Source organism: Microchirus variegatus, assembly GCF_963457635.1.
Source record: "Microchirus variegatus genome assembly, chromosome: 8".
In the NCBI taxonomy this organism is placed as follows: domain Eukaryota; kingdom Metazoa; phylum Chordata; class Actinopteri; order Pleuronectiformes; family Soleidae; genus Microchirus; species Microchirus variegatus.
In genome coordinates, this window is record NC_139809.1 from 13,145,909 (window position 1) to 13,163,873 (window position 17,965).

The 17,965-nt window shown below is 42.7% G+C and overlaps 2 protein-coding genes across 2 annotated transcripts; both read left to right on the forward strand.

Moving 5' to 3' along the window:
* Positions 1 to 658: 658 nt before the first annotated feature.
* cav2 (caveolin 2) lies at positions 659 to 6,242 on the forward strand. Its single transcript, XM_083893404.1, has 3 exons — positions 659 to 885; positions 1,044 to 1,231; positions 4,213 to 6,242. Exons 1-3 carry the CDS (start codon positions 736 to 738, stop codon positions 4,361 to 4,363), a joined length of 489 nt encoding a protein of 162 aa, XP_083749530.1. The 5' UTR covers positions 659 to 735; the 3' UTR covers positions 4,364 to 6,242.
* Positions 6,243 to 8,001: 1,759 nt separating this feature from the next.
* Positions 8,002 to 15,711, forward strand: cav1 (caveolin 1; the record flags this gene model as incomplete). The annotated part of the gene is made up of 3 exons (XM_083893364.1): positions 8,002 to 8,104; positions 9,013 to 9,180; positions 15,370 to 15,711. The coding sequence occupies exons 1-3, from the start codon at positions 8,069 to 8,071 to the stop codon at positions 15,709 to 15,711; spliced, it is 546 nt and encodes a 181-aa protein (XP_083749490.1). The 5' UTR covers positions 8,002 to 8,068.
* Positions 15,712 to 17,965: the final 2,254 nt, after the last annotated feature.

Genomic DNA, 17,965 nt, shown 5'->3' on the forward strand with positions numbered 1-17,965 from the left:
AGTCAACAATGTTAATGCAATCTGTTTTTAGGCACATTTTTGATATGAGGATGAGGAAAAACTGGAACCCAACAAAAAATTCACATTGTTTACACCATCGAGATAAAACAGTGCAATGTAAAGTGCAGAGGTGGAATGTGTGGACTTCTGAGGTAATAGTGGGGAAGCAGCAGCAAAACACGACCAGTTACTGCTGTTTTTTATGTCTTTATGTCAGCAAGTTGCACCTTTTTTTGTTTTGTTTTGTTGTGATACTGTGAAGGGAAGGCTATTGAGCCAAAACATGCATTTTACACACTGTACCTTTAATTAAAGTGCATGGAAACAAACATGAATGCACATTTTCTTTATGTTTATGTAGGAAAGTTTATGCGTCATTACCTCACACAACTGCACATAAAAAAACACACTGTTTTCTTGGTCTGATTTTAAACATTTAAACTTTGAGTCTGGCAACAAACTAAAATGAACTGCCCCTTTGATCCGGAGAGTTGCCATTTTGGGCTGGAATTACGCGTTGAGGTCACTTGAGTCTCCGTGGCTGCAGATAAAGGCGTCAGTCATCGCTGAGCTCTGGAAATACTCTGTGGAAGTCACCTCGGCCCCACGCTGCGCGCAGCTTTCCACACGGGGCGGGGTGGCCGCTCTCTCCGGCGGCGCAGCGAGAGCGCACAGCGCACCGTCATCAGCTGCTTTCTCCGCGCCTCCGCGTCTGTCCGTCACAGCACTGACAACATGGGTCTGGAGAAGGAGAAGTCGGATACGAGTATAATTATGGACGAGGACGAGTTCAACCGGTCGATAGAGCCGATGCTGTCGAAGAAGGGGAACGTGTACGCGGAGGCACAGGACCGAGATCCGAACGACATCAACTCGAAACTCAAGGTAAAGTGAGTCCGTGCGTAATCGTCGTCTTTCAAAGTGAAACTACTGGCGTACGCGTCACTCCATCATCCCCAGGCTACATTTTTCTGTGTTTTCAAAGCCTAATCTGTCACTAACTGTATCTGTGTTTACGTGTGTGTGTGTTTGTGACGTAACAGGTCAGTTTTGACGACATCATCGCTGAGCCCATCTCCACGCACAGCTTCGACAGAGTGTGGATCGGAAGCCACGCCGTCTTCGAGCTGGTCAAATACGTCTTTTACCGGCTGCTGACCACTCTGCTGGCCGTGCCCCTGGCTTTCATCCTCGGGGTCTTCTTCGGGATTCTCAGCTGCATCCACATCTGGTAAGAAGAGCTCCCTCCTCCTCCTCCTGCAGGTATAGCCTCTGCGTCTGTGGCTCTGTGCCAAACGTTACCATCTTTTTACGCACATCATAAATAGTCAACAAAACATATTGAAGTACATAAGAAAAGTCACTATCAGGAAAGTACTGTGTGGACATTATACATTCTAGTATAATGCTGCCATTTGTATGTCATTAAAGGTTAAGTTTGAGTTTATAGAGGTGTGGTTTTATTGGCTACTTGGACAAAACCATTGAAAACATTGTTCCCAACATATAAACAGATAATAAACACAAAAAGGCTCACCTCGTAAAATCTTCACCAGCTTAATTTTACAATGTCTTAAGAGTGTGTTGACTGCTTTATGTCACTATTAAACAGCCTTTTTTTAACTGGAAACTGAAGTGTGTTTCACTGCTCACTCCCTCGCACCAAAGTCCATTTAGAGAAAATCAGCATTTGTACATCATTTTGGGACTCTGGTTTTAGAAATGCCTTTTTTTTGGAAAGGCTGTTGATGAATAAAGGTGAGATAAAGTGGTGTGTGTGAGACATCACAGGTATAGATTCAATTAGTTGCTAAAATCTGGTTCTGGTGAGAATCTGTGTACATACAAAACAAGCTTTAACTTTTACTTAAGTTTATTAAGACAGCAATTTGTGATAAGCAGTTATTTCAATGCAACGACCTCTCAGAAATCATCAATTGATAAAAATTAACAGACACTAAGTGCATCAATAAGAACAAAGTGCAACAACAGGAACAGTTTTCTGTGCTCCTTCACAAATGTGGCACATCATATCACACAAATCAGAATGGGAAAGGGAGACGTGAGTAAAAATTCAAATTATCTTAGCAGAAAATGACTTTGGTAGAAGCTGAAATCACTTTTTTTATAATATTACTTCAGTAAAAGTCTTAAAGTATAAGACATTTACTGTACTTAAGGATCAAAAGTACCTTTCTGATATAAAATTTACTCAAGTTTTCAAAGTAAAAGTATTAAAAAAACATGAGGAGTTAGGATTGAGCCATGGTAGCTCAGTGGTAGGGTGATTTGACGTTCAGCTGGAAGGTTGTGGGTTAAATTCCTGCCACTGCTAGTCTGTAATATGTGTCCTTGAGCAAGACACTTAACCCCATGTTGCAGTGTGTGAATGGTTGAATGTCAAAACTGTAATGTAAAGCAGCTCTGTATAAAGACAGACCATTACCAACTCTTCTTCTTCTGATTTTATTTAGTAGAAACGAGTAACAAAGACATTTAGAGGAAATGTAGTGGAGTAAAAGTGGCTAGAAATAGAAATCACAAAGTAAAGTACAGATATGTGAACAAAGTATACATACAAAGTACACACTCATATTAAGTCATGTCATATGTAATAGACCACTTTGTTTTTCTTCTTATATTTGGATAATTCCGTCATGTTTGTACATGCAGCGAGTTGAACCAGGTGCTTCCAGGTCTTGGAGCAAAAATCATGTCATATGTGCGCATACATCATTATATAACAGCAACATTCAATGTAACAGCGTTTTTCTATGCTTAGAAGAAAGAGCTCTGTGGAAAGTCGGGGTGAGGAGGGTGGGGGGGGTGTGAGTGTGTTGTGGAGTAGTGGAAAAAAAAAAAGAACGCCTCACGTCTTTTGCCAAATCGCTGGCATCCTACTCGCGACTGAGGCCTATTTTCAGAGCAGAGTGGGACATTCTTTAAGACGCAGACAGACAAACGGACGGTTACTTTCGCGTGACCTTTGACCTGAGGTGAGGTCACGAGCTTCAGGGCGTCGTCTTTGTAGGAGGACGGCGGCACAGTCATCTGTGGGGTGTTGACGCTGAGTCAGCAAATAACACCGGACAGTATGATAATGACAATAATAATAAGTATAATAAGTTCATTTATGTAGCATTTTTTACGCTTACAGCTAAACGTGCTTTTCAGAAAATGAAATTGCCTTAATGGCATTTTAAACATACATTTGGCAAATGTAATAATTGTGTCCAGTTATGACATTATAACATACAATTAACATACGATACCAGATTTGAGGGAATATTAATAAATGAGTCACGTATGCAGAAAGAAAACTGGACTGTGACGTCTCAAAGCTCAGAGACAATGTTGTATCTTTTACTTTTGGTCTGTCTCCAGTCCCTGAAAATTGTCCTTCAAGTTGATATTTAGTTATATGTCTCCTCTGTTTGTTACAACGCCACCTCGTCTACGTACATTTCTTGATGTACGTAGACGAGGCCTACGCAGAACGAACGTGGAGTCATCATTATTTGCAGTCTCTCTCTCTCTGCCGTTGATGTGAGATTCCACGCAGAACAATGAGCGAGTAAAGCGAGCAAATAATAATAATAATAATAATAATGCATTTTATTTGAAAGCGCCTTGCATGGCACTCAAGGTCACCTTACAACAACAAAGACAGTTCGAGAGTTAGAGGGAGTAGGCCTGTTTAAAAAGGTGGGTTTTCAGATGGGGAATGAGACAATGTTCCTGATGTCGGGGGGGAGGGAGTTCCAGAGGCGGGGGGCAGATCGGCTGAAGGCTGAAGGCTCTGGCCCCCATGGTGGTCAGACGGGCAGTAGACGCATAGAGCCTGATAGATGATCCAGATCTGAGTGTCCGGGAAGGGGTGTTGATGTGAAGGAGGTCAAATGACGTGATGGCGTGGGAAAATACAAAATTCCAGGATCTCTGGCTCACCAAAGAAAATGACACAGATTGACTTTGACCAAGATCCTGATGACAATCAGTTGTCCAGATGCAGAACATGCTGCAGATCAATAAAAGTGGACACCATGGGGCGAAGCTGCTCTTGCTAAGTTGCCCTCCCATCTCGTGTCGGCAAATTCAGTCCTTGAAAAGTCTTTGAATTTGCTGTAAACCAAGGTGTATGTATACAGATGATCGTTTATGTCCATTAACTCTAGATCATCCATGATAACACGTTTGCACCTTTCCTTCCAGGTTGGTGATGCCTGTGATCCAGAGCTGCATCATGCTCTTACCGTCCGTGCAGATCGTGTGGAGGAGTCTGATGGACACTTTCGTTTCCCCGCTCTACTCCAGCATGGGAAAGAGTCTGTCCTCTGTTCAAGTTAAAATCACAGAGGACTGATGAAGACGACCTCTCTCTCTCTCTCTCTCTCTCTGTGTGTCTCTGTCCACGGAGAGACAGAAAAATAGGACGTGTTCCATGAAAAGAGAAAAAAAAGGGTGAATGATGCGAGTGGAGTGAGTTATTTTAAGTAATTTTGTAGACGACTGAGGCGACTTCAGACTAGAACGATTTTAGGATTAAGCTTGGATTATATCGTCTGACTGCAGGCGACATGCTGCATACATACAGTAGTGCTTTTTTTCACTTTTTTGCAATTGTAACCAATCATATTAAGATATACAGCATTCCAAAAAGACAAGTGAACATCACATGTGCAGAAAGTCCAGAAGAAGGACTTTCTTTACAAGTAAAACTGTAGAATCGACACTTTAAACTACTTTCTGCCACAAGGGAGCAGATATTAACTCACTGTGTCTCATGCTGCGTTCAAGGGAAACTCTGTCCAATTTAAATTCAGAAAACGCATTATAAACAGGGTCCAGAGGTTGTGACGGTACTAAAACACAACAATCACACCAGAGAGCCAGTGACGTCACATCAGTGCTTCCAGGTCTTGGAGCAAAAATCATGTCATATGTGCGCATACATCATTATATAACAGCAACATTCAATGTAACAGCGTTTTTCTATGCTTAGAAGAAAGAGCTCTGTGGAAAGTCGGGGTGAGGAGGGTGGTGCTCCACTATATACTGTATTTAAATATATTTCATGATTATTTCCTGACATCTACGTAAAGCTGGATGTTGCGTATTGCACCTTTAAAAAAGCAGAGAAAGTAGGATTTCGTCGTGGGAGACGATGGACATCAAGGAATATTAATATGCTTTATTTTCTGAATCACTAAGCAGATAACGTTGAGATTTATAGGAGCTCGTGTTCAGCTGAGTTTATTTTTCTGATTGTGACCAAAACATAGTCGTGTCATTCCATTATTTTTGCCCGAGACAGAAACAAATAGAGAGAGAAATGTGGTTTTTTCTAGAGTAGCGACTGCTCACTTGCTTAAAGATGTAATATTTCTGCTTCTTTTCATGTTGTATATTTTGCAAAAAAAAAAGAGTTCAACTCCAATTTGAATGTAATGGACTGGATGAGTCAGACAGATTTTATTTTTATTATTATATTATTATTATTAGTAGTAGTAGTAGACGCACACGGCTTGTTGCACATCTTGTTTTCACTGCAGTAACATTGGCTGATACAGTTGCTTGAAGAGTTGTTGTAACAGGTTACAGAAATATGTCAGAGATTATTGGACCAGGGGTTGACTCTGATTTTTGATGGATGCTTTTGATGTGATATTAAAGACGTTCACGTCATCTGAGCTGAGACTGTGGTACAGGCATTTTTTATTTTTTTACTGCAGTGGATCGTGAACTTTATCTCGGATAAATGAGTGTTCAGGTACAAGCCTGCACAGTTCCGCCACCTGCTGCGAGCTGTACACTCTCAGTTGTACTGTATGTGGTGATGCAGAGGTCGTCTTCTTTTTTTTCTTTTTTGTTGCACAACTTGCTGACAGGCACTTTTTTTCCAGCAGAGTCTCCGTCAGAGTCACTAATGTTGGACGACGGCCACGTTGCCAGCTAATATTGTGCTTGGGCCAAGTTTATCAATTCAAGTTGAGCAATAGTGGAAAAAAAAAACATGTGTTTAGCTCAGGTTTATTTCCCTACATAACATGTTGCCTTAAATAACCTCAGTCCTCTATTATTCGTGTAATCATTTTTGGACAAATAAATCATAATTAATGCATTTTATTCATTTGTATTACATTCTCTTAGCTGGTTTTTAGCTTTATACTCGAAATACATCTATAGACTTATAGAGGCCAAATGTGTTACTTCTGACCAAAATAAAGACTTCTTTTCCTCGAGGTAAAAGGTCTCGTGTCTTATTCTTCTTTTGGGGTTGGTGGGAAACGGAGATGCAAGTGAGTGCCTGAGAGTTCCTAATAAATCACTCTGCTGAGGTTGCACAAGACACTTCCTTATACAAAAAAAAAAAAAACAGAGCTATACGTCGATGGAACATAACCTGAGGCTGTGCTTTTCGAGCTGCAGGCCCGCACACATTCAGATTCAGAAAACTGTATTTATCCACCTGGGGCAAAGTAAGAGACACAGGACGAGGCGAGGAATAAGTGTAGTATTTCCACTAATAACACTTCACTAATGTCTCTGTAATAGTGGATCCACTGGAAAGATTGTGTACATTAATGCTGTTTCATATTTAGACTAATATTTATTCAGATTTCCACTATTTGGAAACTAGAAAAGCACTCAGAGAGCACAGACCTCCGCCAAGGCAGCACCCACCACCACAGTGAAAGTTTCCAGGTTGAGTTTAAAGGGCAAACACATTCCTTAGATATTTATCAGGCACATATTTTATACGCTGAGCCTTTTGTAAAGTGGATAAAAATCTTGTTTCCTTGTGTCTCTGCTGGCAGTCGTGTTTCTCTCGCTGTTTTTTTTTTTTGGCACACTGACAGAGCAGTCGACGCTGACTGTAGCAAACACAACAAATGAAACTGCACTCGTCTTCCCCTGAGTCCAGTGAAGCTGGGACACCTGCTGCCGCTCAAGGTCGTCTATGTACTGTACACAGATTCCCATGTTCAAAACAAAACAAAACAAAACAAAAAAATCTTTGGTATGCAGTTTTACCCTATGGTGCTGTTGCTGTTCTGACTTGCTACCGCTGCTCAAAACTTAAAATAAAAACGGTGCCAACATTGACGTGTTTTATTGTGTTTATTGTCAGAGTCTCCAGAACTCTTTGTTTTTTTGCTGTTTCTTTGCAGCATAGGCAGCTGTTTCCACTGAAGGAACCTGAATGCAGAGTAGGTTTAGTGAAGCAGTCGACAGGAGAACAACAATCAGCTTTTCACACCTTAAATGAAAGCATTATTTTATAAATACTGAGTCACACCTGTAAAAACACACCTACATATTGCACCCATCGTCATTGTGGCTGAAAACATGGTGTCACTCACACCAAGATGAGCAGCTCGAAGAATGTAAACAGACCTGAGTGACCAGCTTCAACAGCTGCATGGAGTATGATGACAAATATTAGTATTAGCTATAAAGCAACTGTAGTAACATCTGTGTTTGCTGAAATAAGAAGTTCAATTAACTCAGATTGAGTCTGAGAAATGTTTCCATTCATTTTGATTTCACTTCTGTTTGCCCATCCTTTGACTTTCCCTCGTGTAAACCACATGAATTCGTCTCGCTCAGGCAAAGGTAGGGCATGTATCCACACCTTGCCATCCCCAATTAACGCCCACATCTCACTGAACAAAAAGGGGCATTTACTCTCTGCCTTGATCCCCAAATAAAGTCATTCCACGGCGAGTTCCAGCAGTCCGTTTTACCCCGAGAGAGAGAGAGAGAGAGTCAGTCTCTGCTTCAGTCGGCACGGTTACACGGTGGCGCTGCTGTCTGCCCTCAGGTGACTCCCGCGCTGTGCGCTCTGTGTGGGCTCCGTGGAAACACCGGAGGGTTTCCCCCACCTCAGCTGTGGCATTACATTCCACTCGCGTACGGAAGGAAAAAAAAGGGCAGGAATTAAATCTGTGTTTGTCCTGGAGAAGAGCCCTGGTCCTCTCACTCTGCCTCCACGCCTCCTTCCCTGCTTCCTATATTGTCTTATTCACTGTTTCAGTGCGTGGATCTGTTCAAACCTGAGGACATCATGACAGGAGGACCGAAGGACGGCGAAACAGAGGAGGTACAGTAGATGTTTCTACTCTGTGGCTGGCGTTGTTTTTGTTTTAGCTGACACTGAGTTTTCTTCATCCAGAAGCTTGATGATTTACTCGTGCCTGTTGTTTGCCTTCATGGGTTAAATTGCAGAGGGTTTCTCGTTATCTGTTTTGGCACCTAGTCATGAATGCTTCTCCCACACAGATGCGGGAATGCGAGGAGCCATTCAGTGTGCATTAGCGCGAGGGTGTGAAGTTTTACCTGCTTAAAAAACACGAGCCAGTAACCAATTATGGCTTTACGCATCACGCGTTTTTACGCATTTCTGTGCGTAAAGGCGCAAGAGCAGATTCAGTTTCCAAACATTATATTTTTTTCAAATATTCTGAGAATCCAGATATAATGTTGACATTATAAGTCATGTGGTCAAGAGGATAAACAACAGCGTGCTTTTAGGGCTGTGAGGACTTTACGCACACATTTTAAAGCAAATAACAAGGAAACTCCAGATTCCTTTTTATTTAATCTGAATATATAGTCAAATATAACACTTAAAAGAACTATTTGATAACTTCATCTATTTGAAATGTCATCAACTATGTTCAGAAATTGTGTCTTAAAGAGACATTTGACGAGAATTTGGATTATGCGCAGTTACGCATTGTCCCCCCCAAACCCTCGCCATGCTCAGGTACATGATGAATAAACTGTATGTGAGGATTTCTGTATGGGTGGCGAGGACCCCTTGCGGCTGGTTCGAGGGGTGTGGTGCTGCGCGTTCTATTCATTTTAAACCCATCCCTGTTTGTGGGGCAGGCTGGTGACTCGCAGCTCCAGCAGTCTCTCTCCCTCGCAGCAGCGCACACTGCACACTATCCCTCCTCCTCCTCTCATTCTCTCCTTTCTTTCTCTGCCTCTTCCGGACCCTGACAGGAGTTTCTGCATTCGCCGTTCATCCGAAAGCAGGGGAACATTTACAAACCCAACAATAAAGACATGGACAACGAGAGTCTGAACGAGAAGACGATGGAGGACGTCCACACCAAAGAGATCGACCTGGTCAACCGGGACCCCAAGCGTATAAATGACGACGTTGTCAAGGTGAGTGAAAGCTAGGAAAATAGGAAAAGTACAACTTTTGAGCTTTAAAAGTTAGAGGTAACCCTGAATGTAAGCGTTCTGTGTGTGTGTTGTGGCACCTGAAGTCACAACTTTACTCACAACTTTATTTTTGGATAAGTGGAACCGTCTGATAATGACTGAATACTTGAGGAACTCATGGAAACTGCACTGAAGCGTGTGCGCTCTCAAAGTGCTGTTGCGCGTCAGAGGCGCACTGACTCCTTTTGCGCACAGTTGCGCTCACTGGTTCCAACTGTGTTATTCCTCACTGGCGTGGCGTGGCGTGGCCCTATTAGGAAAAGGCGATTTGCGCAACACAATGGACAATCAACACATGCGTAAACTATCTGCGCGTCTAATCTGTGCAGTGAACTTGAAAATGTGAACATCCTCGATCCAGTAGAAAGGAAACATTACGAATTTCCTGTTGTTTGGAACACACGCTTCCCACAGTCCTTGCTGCACACGCCTATGCGCTTAGGAAAGTAGAGTTCTTTCCATAAGAGAGCAGCCTGACCGCATAAATACCGAGTGTTTATTTGGTTTAAGGAGTTTGCACAGGAGGAGAGTGTGTAGCAGCAGAGGAGAGGAGTGGCGCGCTGAAACCACCTGACGTGTCTGCAGCAGCAGCAGCAGCAGCAGCTGTCTGAGCTCCAGCTGCAGAAGGTTTTCACATCAGAGTTGAGGTCAAACAGTTTCCCTGCATGAGAGAGGAGGGAGGGGGGTGATCTCCGCTCTTTGAAATCCTTCAACTCTCTGTCTTATTAAAACAGTGAAACACCCAAGTAGCTGGTTTGTCTAAAGGGGGATATCCCTCACCACTCCCCAGCCTCTCCTCCTCCTCCTCCTCCTCCTCTTCCCTTCTTTCCTCCCATTCTGCTCCTCAGCTCCCCTCCCTGCATTCCTGCAGTTGCGTCAGGGTAGCAAATATCCATGTGTTGCTTTTTATTGGCCACTGTCAGCTCCCCAAATGTCAAGGGACTGTCTGACCTTGTTAGTTTTACATGTGTGCGTAGGAAAATATTATTTTCACACAATAGAGACAGATAAGCTTCAGTTGTGTGACAGAAGATGCCAAATTAATTTGATGTACATAAAAAAAAGTTGCATGTCACATGTCCAGCTGCTCTTTTACAAAGAAAAGTTATGCACAGAAGCAAATATTGCGATTGCTGCGGCAAACTTTTACTTTCTTTTTACATTTCTGGGAGAAAATCTACAGTTTCTGCTTCTCCCAGCCCACTCTGCGTTCTCTCCCTCCCATTCCTCCTCCATTGTGACAGTGACTCAGACTCTCCCTTCTAGTCTCAGAATAGAATGCAGCTTTTATGATCGGCCCCCACCTCTCTCTCTAATCAACCGCTGCTGAAATGATCTTAAATCACATGAGAGAGAGAGAGTTCCTCCGTACAACATCGAATAAAACTTATTCTTATGAAACAGAAACTTTTCCAAACTCTCCTCCCTTCAATAAACCCAGCAGTGCTTTTTATGGATGTGGGGGAAAACTCAGAGGATTTCAGAACAAAATCAGCCCATAGTTTTTCTTTTACAGTGGCTCTGAGGTGCTTCGAGGTCAGGGAAACAGCTTTGCCAAGTTGTGTGTGTTTGGTGTGTCCCGATGAAAAATGCACAAGTGAAGGGAATCCCTTCCTGCAACCCTGATTCTGCAAATCCACACACACACCCACACACACATACAGTGCTCATGTGTGGACTTACAGTAAGCACTGACACACACACACTGTTTCTCCTGTAGCTGCTGCAGCAGCTGGCCTCACTCCCTCTGGCCACATCAGACATGTTCCATTACTGACATGCATGTGGAGTTCACTGTGTGGAGATGAGGGTTTTTTTCCCTCTGAAGGAGTTGTGGGTCTTTATTTAGCAGCTGAAGCCAGAAGTCAGTGGAGTGAGATGTTGTTAAGAGTTTGTTTCAGACCAAAAGACTCAGAGGTCAGATTTGATAGGCTTGAATCCCTGTGTTTTGAGTGAGAAGAACTCCTGTATATACAGTGAAACTTCCCTTAGCGTTGGTGACGTACACTGCTGCCACTCATCCTGAATCTGTCTCCTAAATCAAACCAAACATTTAGACTGAAATCCCTCAAAGCAACAAAAGAAAGACTCCATTAACTGCTTCACACTCTGACCTCCACTGAGTCTGTTCAAGCACGGCTGACAGAACTGAAGATGAAGCTCTGGAAATAGCACGTATTTAGCCATATTTACTCAGCATTTCAGTTGCCATGGCGACTGCACACAACCCGGAGACGGCCCTCCCCACCATTGTTTCATATCAAACCTCTGACAACTTTTCAGTCATTAACTTTAGCTTTAAAGATCAAGTCAGTCTTATTTTTGTGAAACCAAGCAACTTCTGTCAAACAAAATTGCTCGTATGTCTCAGATGTGTGGAGTCACTGAAATACAGTCATTGTCTTACATCCCCTGTTCTTAGAAACCACATAAGATCTGGCAAGCTCGCACTTAGTGAAATCCAAGCATTAGACACAAGAAAAAAACATTTTACCCCCTAATGTAAGGCTCAATCTCAACTCCTTTGCACCAAAGGCCATGGTGAAAATCGTCCATGTTATCTCAGGAGGAGACAGAAGCTGCTGGTCTACTCCTGCCTTGTTTGTTAAGTGTGAGTTACTTTGATAATTCTAAATTAAAGATTTCAAATACCTGTCATTAAATAACTAATTTGAATTCACTGTAGGAGGCAACAGTGGATCACCAACTCCTGTGTGTCATGATGTAAAAATCCATGATTTTCTTTATGGACTTTGGTTGTGGGGGAGTGAGCGGATTATTCATCCATGCACCAGCACCTCATACAATCGCACTTCAAAAAAAACAAAAACCTAAACTATGACTAAACCAAACCAAGTAAAAAAGCTGGCAGAAAAACAGCAAAGCCACATGTCCCTGCTCACAAAGTTAAAAACCTCTCCACCATCTTGCTGTGGTTGTGTTTGCGTTGCCCTACAGAAAAAAAAGAGGCTCTTATTTAGTCTGAAAAAGTTCTGGAGCCTGGCGCAGAGTGGGTCCACTTTAAAATTTGTAGCTGTGGAAAAATTAAACGGACGCCACGCTGGTTTTGTGGCTGCAGTGAGATTTATATTATAGTGAGTCTGTGCTGTGAGAGAGGCTTTATGTTGCTGCTGCTGCTGCTGCTGCTGTTTGGAGGCAAAAAGAAGGAATCTCACTCTTCTGGGATGTTCAGAGCTTTGGGATTTCTGTGTTGCTAGGAAATGAGGTTGAGGTCACAGGTTCAACTCCCAACTAGATGGACACTGACTCCAGTCGACCATTTTTGCTCCAAATACTTTAGAGATGTGTCATTTTACGAATGACTCAGTACAGAAATCCAATATTTCCCATGGTTTATAGAAAAGTAGAAGAGCAGCACTCTGTGATAATCAGACAGACTTCTTTATGACGCTAACATTAAACCAGAATAGACAAATGGCTCAATATAAAGCTGGACCAGATGTAGACCATTAAATATTGTTAGGACTTAAGCTACTCGGTGGTTTTAAGAGACACCATGTCAACGTTTGATACAGCTATATAATTATCAGGCTAAATCCAGTTCCTCAAAAGCTTTTATGTTTGCAGCTCTAAACACTCAGTGTGTGGTGTGGAGGAAAAAGGAGGGAAAAAAAATCCAGTGGTGCACACACAGGAAGTGATGTGTTTCCCATTTCTGAATGAGTTTGGGAAAAGTGAGGAATACGTCTACCAGTGGCCACACATGCATAGCCCATAGTGTTTGATTGATATGTGATGTGTGGATCTCCTCCTGTACCAGGACACTGTGCTTTTTAGTGTAAACACACCTCTCAGGTCTGCAGCACACACACACACACACACACAGAGACACACAATGCACACTCACCCACTCCACAGAGTCAATATTTATCATGCGGTTCCTTGGAGACTGTGTCGTTGTCCGACAGAGCGGCTGAAACCGCTGACAGCTAATGGCTGCAACACCGATGGCTCTCTTAGATATGATCCAGTGTCACACTGATGGTGAAATGGAAAAGTGAAGGGTTCCAAGCTGACATCAAGGAGAAGCGACGCACCGTTGGTTTACTTTACCGTTTTACTTCTCTATAAATATTAACCGAGTCGTGCGTTCCAGGCTTCATTTGTCAGACTGGATGCATGAGTGGAATTATCTTAGGTCATGTGTATATTTAAACATCCTCAATCCTCCTCACATTTGATGAACATGAAAGAGTGTCCCACTCTCTTTTAGACTCTTTCCATTGTTTGGGTTTCTTTGCAGCATAGGCAGCAATCTTTCCTCCAAAGAGTCCTGTATACGTTTCCACTCCTCTCTTTTTCCCTCGCTCATTAGGGGCCACACCATTGGTCGGTGTAGTGGTTTACACTCTTGCCTTTGCAGCAAGATCAGATCTGGGTTTGTGACCTGGTCAGAGCCTTTCTGCATGGAGTTTGGGTTCTCCAGTTTCCTCCCACAAAAAAAACGTCCAAAAACATGCAGAATTGGGGATTAGGCAAATTGGAAACTCTAAATTGACCTTAAGTGTGAGTTTGAGAGTTGTTTGTCTCTATGTAGACCTGTGGCAACCTGTCCAATGTCAGCTGGTATTGGCACTCGCGCCCCTTATGACCCACCGGTGGAGGTTAAAGCGGTAGATAATGGATGGATGAAGATCCACAGATACTCAATGTAAGCAGCATCCATAATGTTGGGGTTTCAGCTTTGATTTTTGGAGAGGTGGAAGTGGACATAAATAGAGATGTCCATGAGGAATTTGGTGATGATTGATTGCTGTTTTCGGACATTAAGCTACGTTACAATGTTCCTACAAATCTAATCTAATATCTCTATCAGATCACTTGTGGAATTATTGATCAATAACATCAAACACATCCTTCCTATTCTTTAGATTGGTGCCATTGTTACAGATTATTAAGCAGGATCAATGTAGCTGGTTAGCTTAGATTACAGCAGCTAAAAGACTGAGACGAATAAGTGAATGAGTTGGTTTGTCCAGTAAGTTTTGGCTCATCTTTCGTGCAGAAAGTGAAGCAGATGCCCAGAGATTGTTTTTATGTGTAATCAGTGTTTGGGGTGGGGGCAGATGATGGTGTTTGGACTGTACCAGTCACTGCGAGCGGGGATGTGGTTCTTTAGCATGTTAGCATGGAACAGTGAGAGGAGCAGCCGATGGACTGTGAAGATAGTGTTTAATTTGCACCATGTAAGAGCTGTTGAGAAATACTGTTGGCGGCACTGGATGACGATATTAGAGGAGGTAATGAGTCAAATTTGAAAGCAGTGGTTTGGGGGTTTCCATGGCACCGTTTCACCACAGATTCACCACCAAATCAAAATAAGCTGTCTTGATGTCGTGGGGGTGGGAAAGTTCCTTTAATTCAGCTTTTATCTGCTCTTTGCTGAATGAAAAGCTGATTCGTCCCCCATGACAGTCATACTTCTTGTCACCAGGGAGCCATTTGTATACTTGGTTATACTTGATTCCTTGTGCTGTTGTTTGTGCCCTTATTTTTCCCCAGCTACGAGCACTGGACTGACTGCTCATCATCACATGAAAGCCTTGCCATCATTACTTGCACATGATCTGAAACTTTTAGCACATACTTGGCAAAGAAAAAACGGGTTTTGTTTGAACACTGACGGAGCAACAAATCAAGTTTAAGTTTAAGACAAAAGCAACATTCTAATCTGTTCTGAACCAGTTCTGAAACGCTTCAGTTGAAATCTGTGTTACATTGGTCAATATTCCTCAGGATCAGGGAAACCATTCATTGATCTAAACTGTGCTAAGTTTCTCTTTGTCTCAAAGCTCTGGTAGGAAAGTATTTCACTAAACCAGGAAGTAGGAACAGGCGCAATTAGCCACCAGGGAAGAATTCTTCAGTCTATGGGAAAATCAGCCTACTTTTCACGTAATTTATAACGTCATTAAACATTTTCCTGAAGATTTGACCGTCTCAAGTACTAGTTGCAGGTCTAGAGGAAAATACATGATAAGGCATGACATGTTGACAGCTTGTACCGTCCAATAGCGACCTTGTTTCAAAAACTGACAATGCGACAATCTAATCACAGATGCAGATCTTCCATCATGTCCTCACACCTTCTCCTCTATCCTTCCTCAGGTGGACTTTGAGGACGTGATCGCCGAGCCGCCGGGGACGTACAGCTTTGACGGCGTGTGGAAAGCCAGCTTCACCACCTTCACCGTCACCAAGTACTGGTGCTACCGGCTGCTGACGGCGCTGGTCGGCATCCCCCTGGCGCTGATCTGGGGAATCTTCTTCGCCATCCTGTCCTTCCTGCACATCTGGGCCGTGGTGCCGTGCGTCAAGAGCTACCTGATCGAGATCCACTGCGTCAGCCGCGTCTACTCCATCTGCGTGCACACCTTCTGCGACCCGCTGTTCGAGGCCATGGGCAAGTGCCTCAGCAGCATCCGAATCCGCACATCCAAGGAGGTGTAGCGTCCAAAAAGAGGAGGGGGGAGGGAGGGAGGGAGGGCTCGAGCAACACAAATGGAGGGTGAAGTCAGAAAAGGAAAAAAGAAGAAGAAAAATAACTCTCTGGGAAACAAGAGGTGATACGTTTCCAGAATTTGGCAGGGAGGGATGTTTGGAGGTGAAGGGGAGTGGTCACATGGCACCTGGCACCACCCCTTTTCTACCAGCTGTATTATTACTAGTTACCAAATGGGGGAGGGCACAGGAAAATCAAAAAGGTTGCTCTGGGTTTTGTTGTTTTGTTCCATTGTTTGTTTTTCGTATTCCTCACTTTAACTCTTTTGTTTTTCAAAGCAGGCAACTGGGCGCCCATATGAGTTTTCTGTTCGTTTTGCCACGTGATGTTAAAGTCCTTCCGTTTTAGCCACGTCTGTGAAGAGCTTATCACTCACTTTGACTGATTCATGTGAAGAGGGCGATGTCACAGTGTATCACTGTCTCCTCTTGTGCTTTTGTGTTTTGCCTTTTTAAAGCCTCTGGGCAGGGGCAGGACGGAGGGGGCGTCTGTTAGAGAGAACGTCGTCCGCTGCCAAAATTCTATCCAGCTAAGCAAAAAAAAACAACAACACAACACAACCACAGCACAGTAACACCCCTCCCACATTTGACCCACATGACCTCCCAACTACACCAAAAAAAACAAACTCCCATCCCCTCGCCTGGCTTTCCTGCAGTCTGACACACTGAACCTGCCCTCGTTCCTGCATGCACCTGCGTCACCTTTGCCGTCCACGTCCCCGCCGATCGCACACCGATGATTTGCATCTGCGCTCACTTGCTCTACTGCGTCTACTTCTTGCCTTTTTTTTTTTTTTTTGCCTCAAACCGAACTCTGCCTATATCCTTACTACCATCCTCATAATCGCATGAGCGAGTGACTTTTTCCAGTGAAGCTCGGTGCCTTTAAATGGTTATAGCTCCTTAGTGAATGCATTGATATTGTTTTTTTTTATGAAAATGAAGAACTTTGAGGAGGTTTAGTTTAAACGCCATTGTTTTGTTTTTTTAATATCCTATGTGTACTGTATGGGTGTTTATGCAGATAAAATGAGACTAAACAAGCTACGGCCTCGTTCCAGTGCACTAATCTATGGAAAAGTATTGAAAAATATGAAAAATCCCCTATCTTTATAAGTTATTTGCAAAGGTAGTCGATTACTAACAGTGGTGTTTGCACGCCGAGTGTGCGCGTGGAGGCTTTTCTCATGCACTGTGGTACTTAACGCAGGTTAATGCATTGGAATAAAGACAATGTGAGGTGGAGCGTGTGGTTCCGGATGTTTTTTTTTTTTCATTTGTTTTCTGTTATAGGATTTTTTTTGCAAAATCCAAACCCTTGTTCACATTTGCTTCTTCTTGACCTCGGACACAAAAGACATTATACGCTCACTTTGGCTCAGTCACCTTCAGTCTTGAACCTGCTGTTCTTCTCACAGCGGTCAACAATGTCATCGCACCTGTTTCTTGAAATGAGTATTATACAAAAAAAAAAAAAGGTGATATTTTTATAAAAAGAAATCCTTCCTCGCTTTTACTGTACAATGTAACGCTGTGCACATTAAAATTTAATATAATCCATGATGCATTTGTTTATTTCGTTCTTATTTCATCTTCAGTTTTAATGACAGAACATGTGCCTCAGATATAAACACTGGGTTTTTTGTTCTCTTTTTTTTCATGTGATATTGAGTCATTGGAAATCTAATTGTGTAATGATTCTCAGTAGATTCTTTTTTTTTTACTGGTTTCCTTCATTTTTGCCAGTGGAAAAGAGAGAAGAAGAAAAAACAACATGAGAATGAATGAAGCTGAAATATAATTTCCAGCAGCAAAAAAAAAAAAAAACCCTCCAGAGTCAGTGTACGTACTGTATGAGTGTGTGGAAGTGTAATCAATGCCTGAGGCGTTTGCTCATATCCTCTCACATCCAAACCTGGCACAATGTTGCCATGGTTACGTGAGAAACAAATAATAATAAGAGAGTCAGGTCTCTGGACTGTAATCAAATTCACTTCCACCAAATTCATGCAGCATAAAAACCAGCCCAGATGATCCTTGAAAATGACTTTGTAGCAACTAAACAATGGTTTATTGTTTGAATCGAGAACAAAGTGGATACAATAGAAAGTGTTTCATGTCTCTCATGTTTTATTATAGCTGCACTTCATGACCAAAATGTAAGAAAAACGAGTTCGGGCTCGATCTGCGTCTGTTTCAG

What these genes read in the sequence shown, in the direction of transcription:
- cav2 (XM_083893404.1), top strand. Translation starts at nt 736, where the DNA reads ATGGGTCTGGAGAAGGAGAAGTCGGATACGAGTATAATTATGGACGAG. An exon ending in ACATCAACTCGAAACTCAAG is followed by an intron (nt 886 to 1,043) that starts GTAAAGTGAGTC and finishes GTGACGTAACAG; the next exon opens with GTCAGTTTTGACGACATCAT. An exon ending in CTCAGCTGCATCCACATCTG is followed by an intron (nt 1,232 to 4,212) that starts GTAAGAAGAGCT and finishes CTTTCCTTCCAG; the next exon opens with GTTGGTGATGCCTGTGATCC.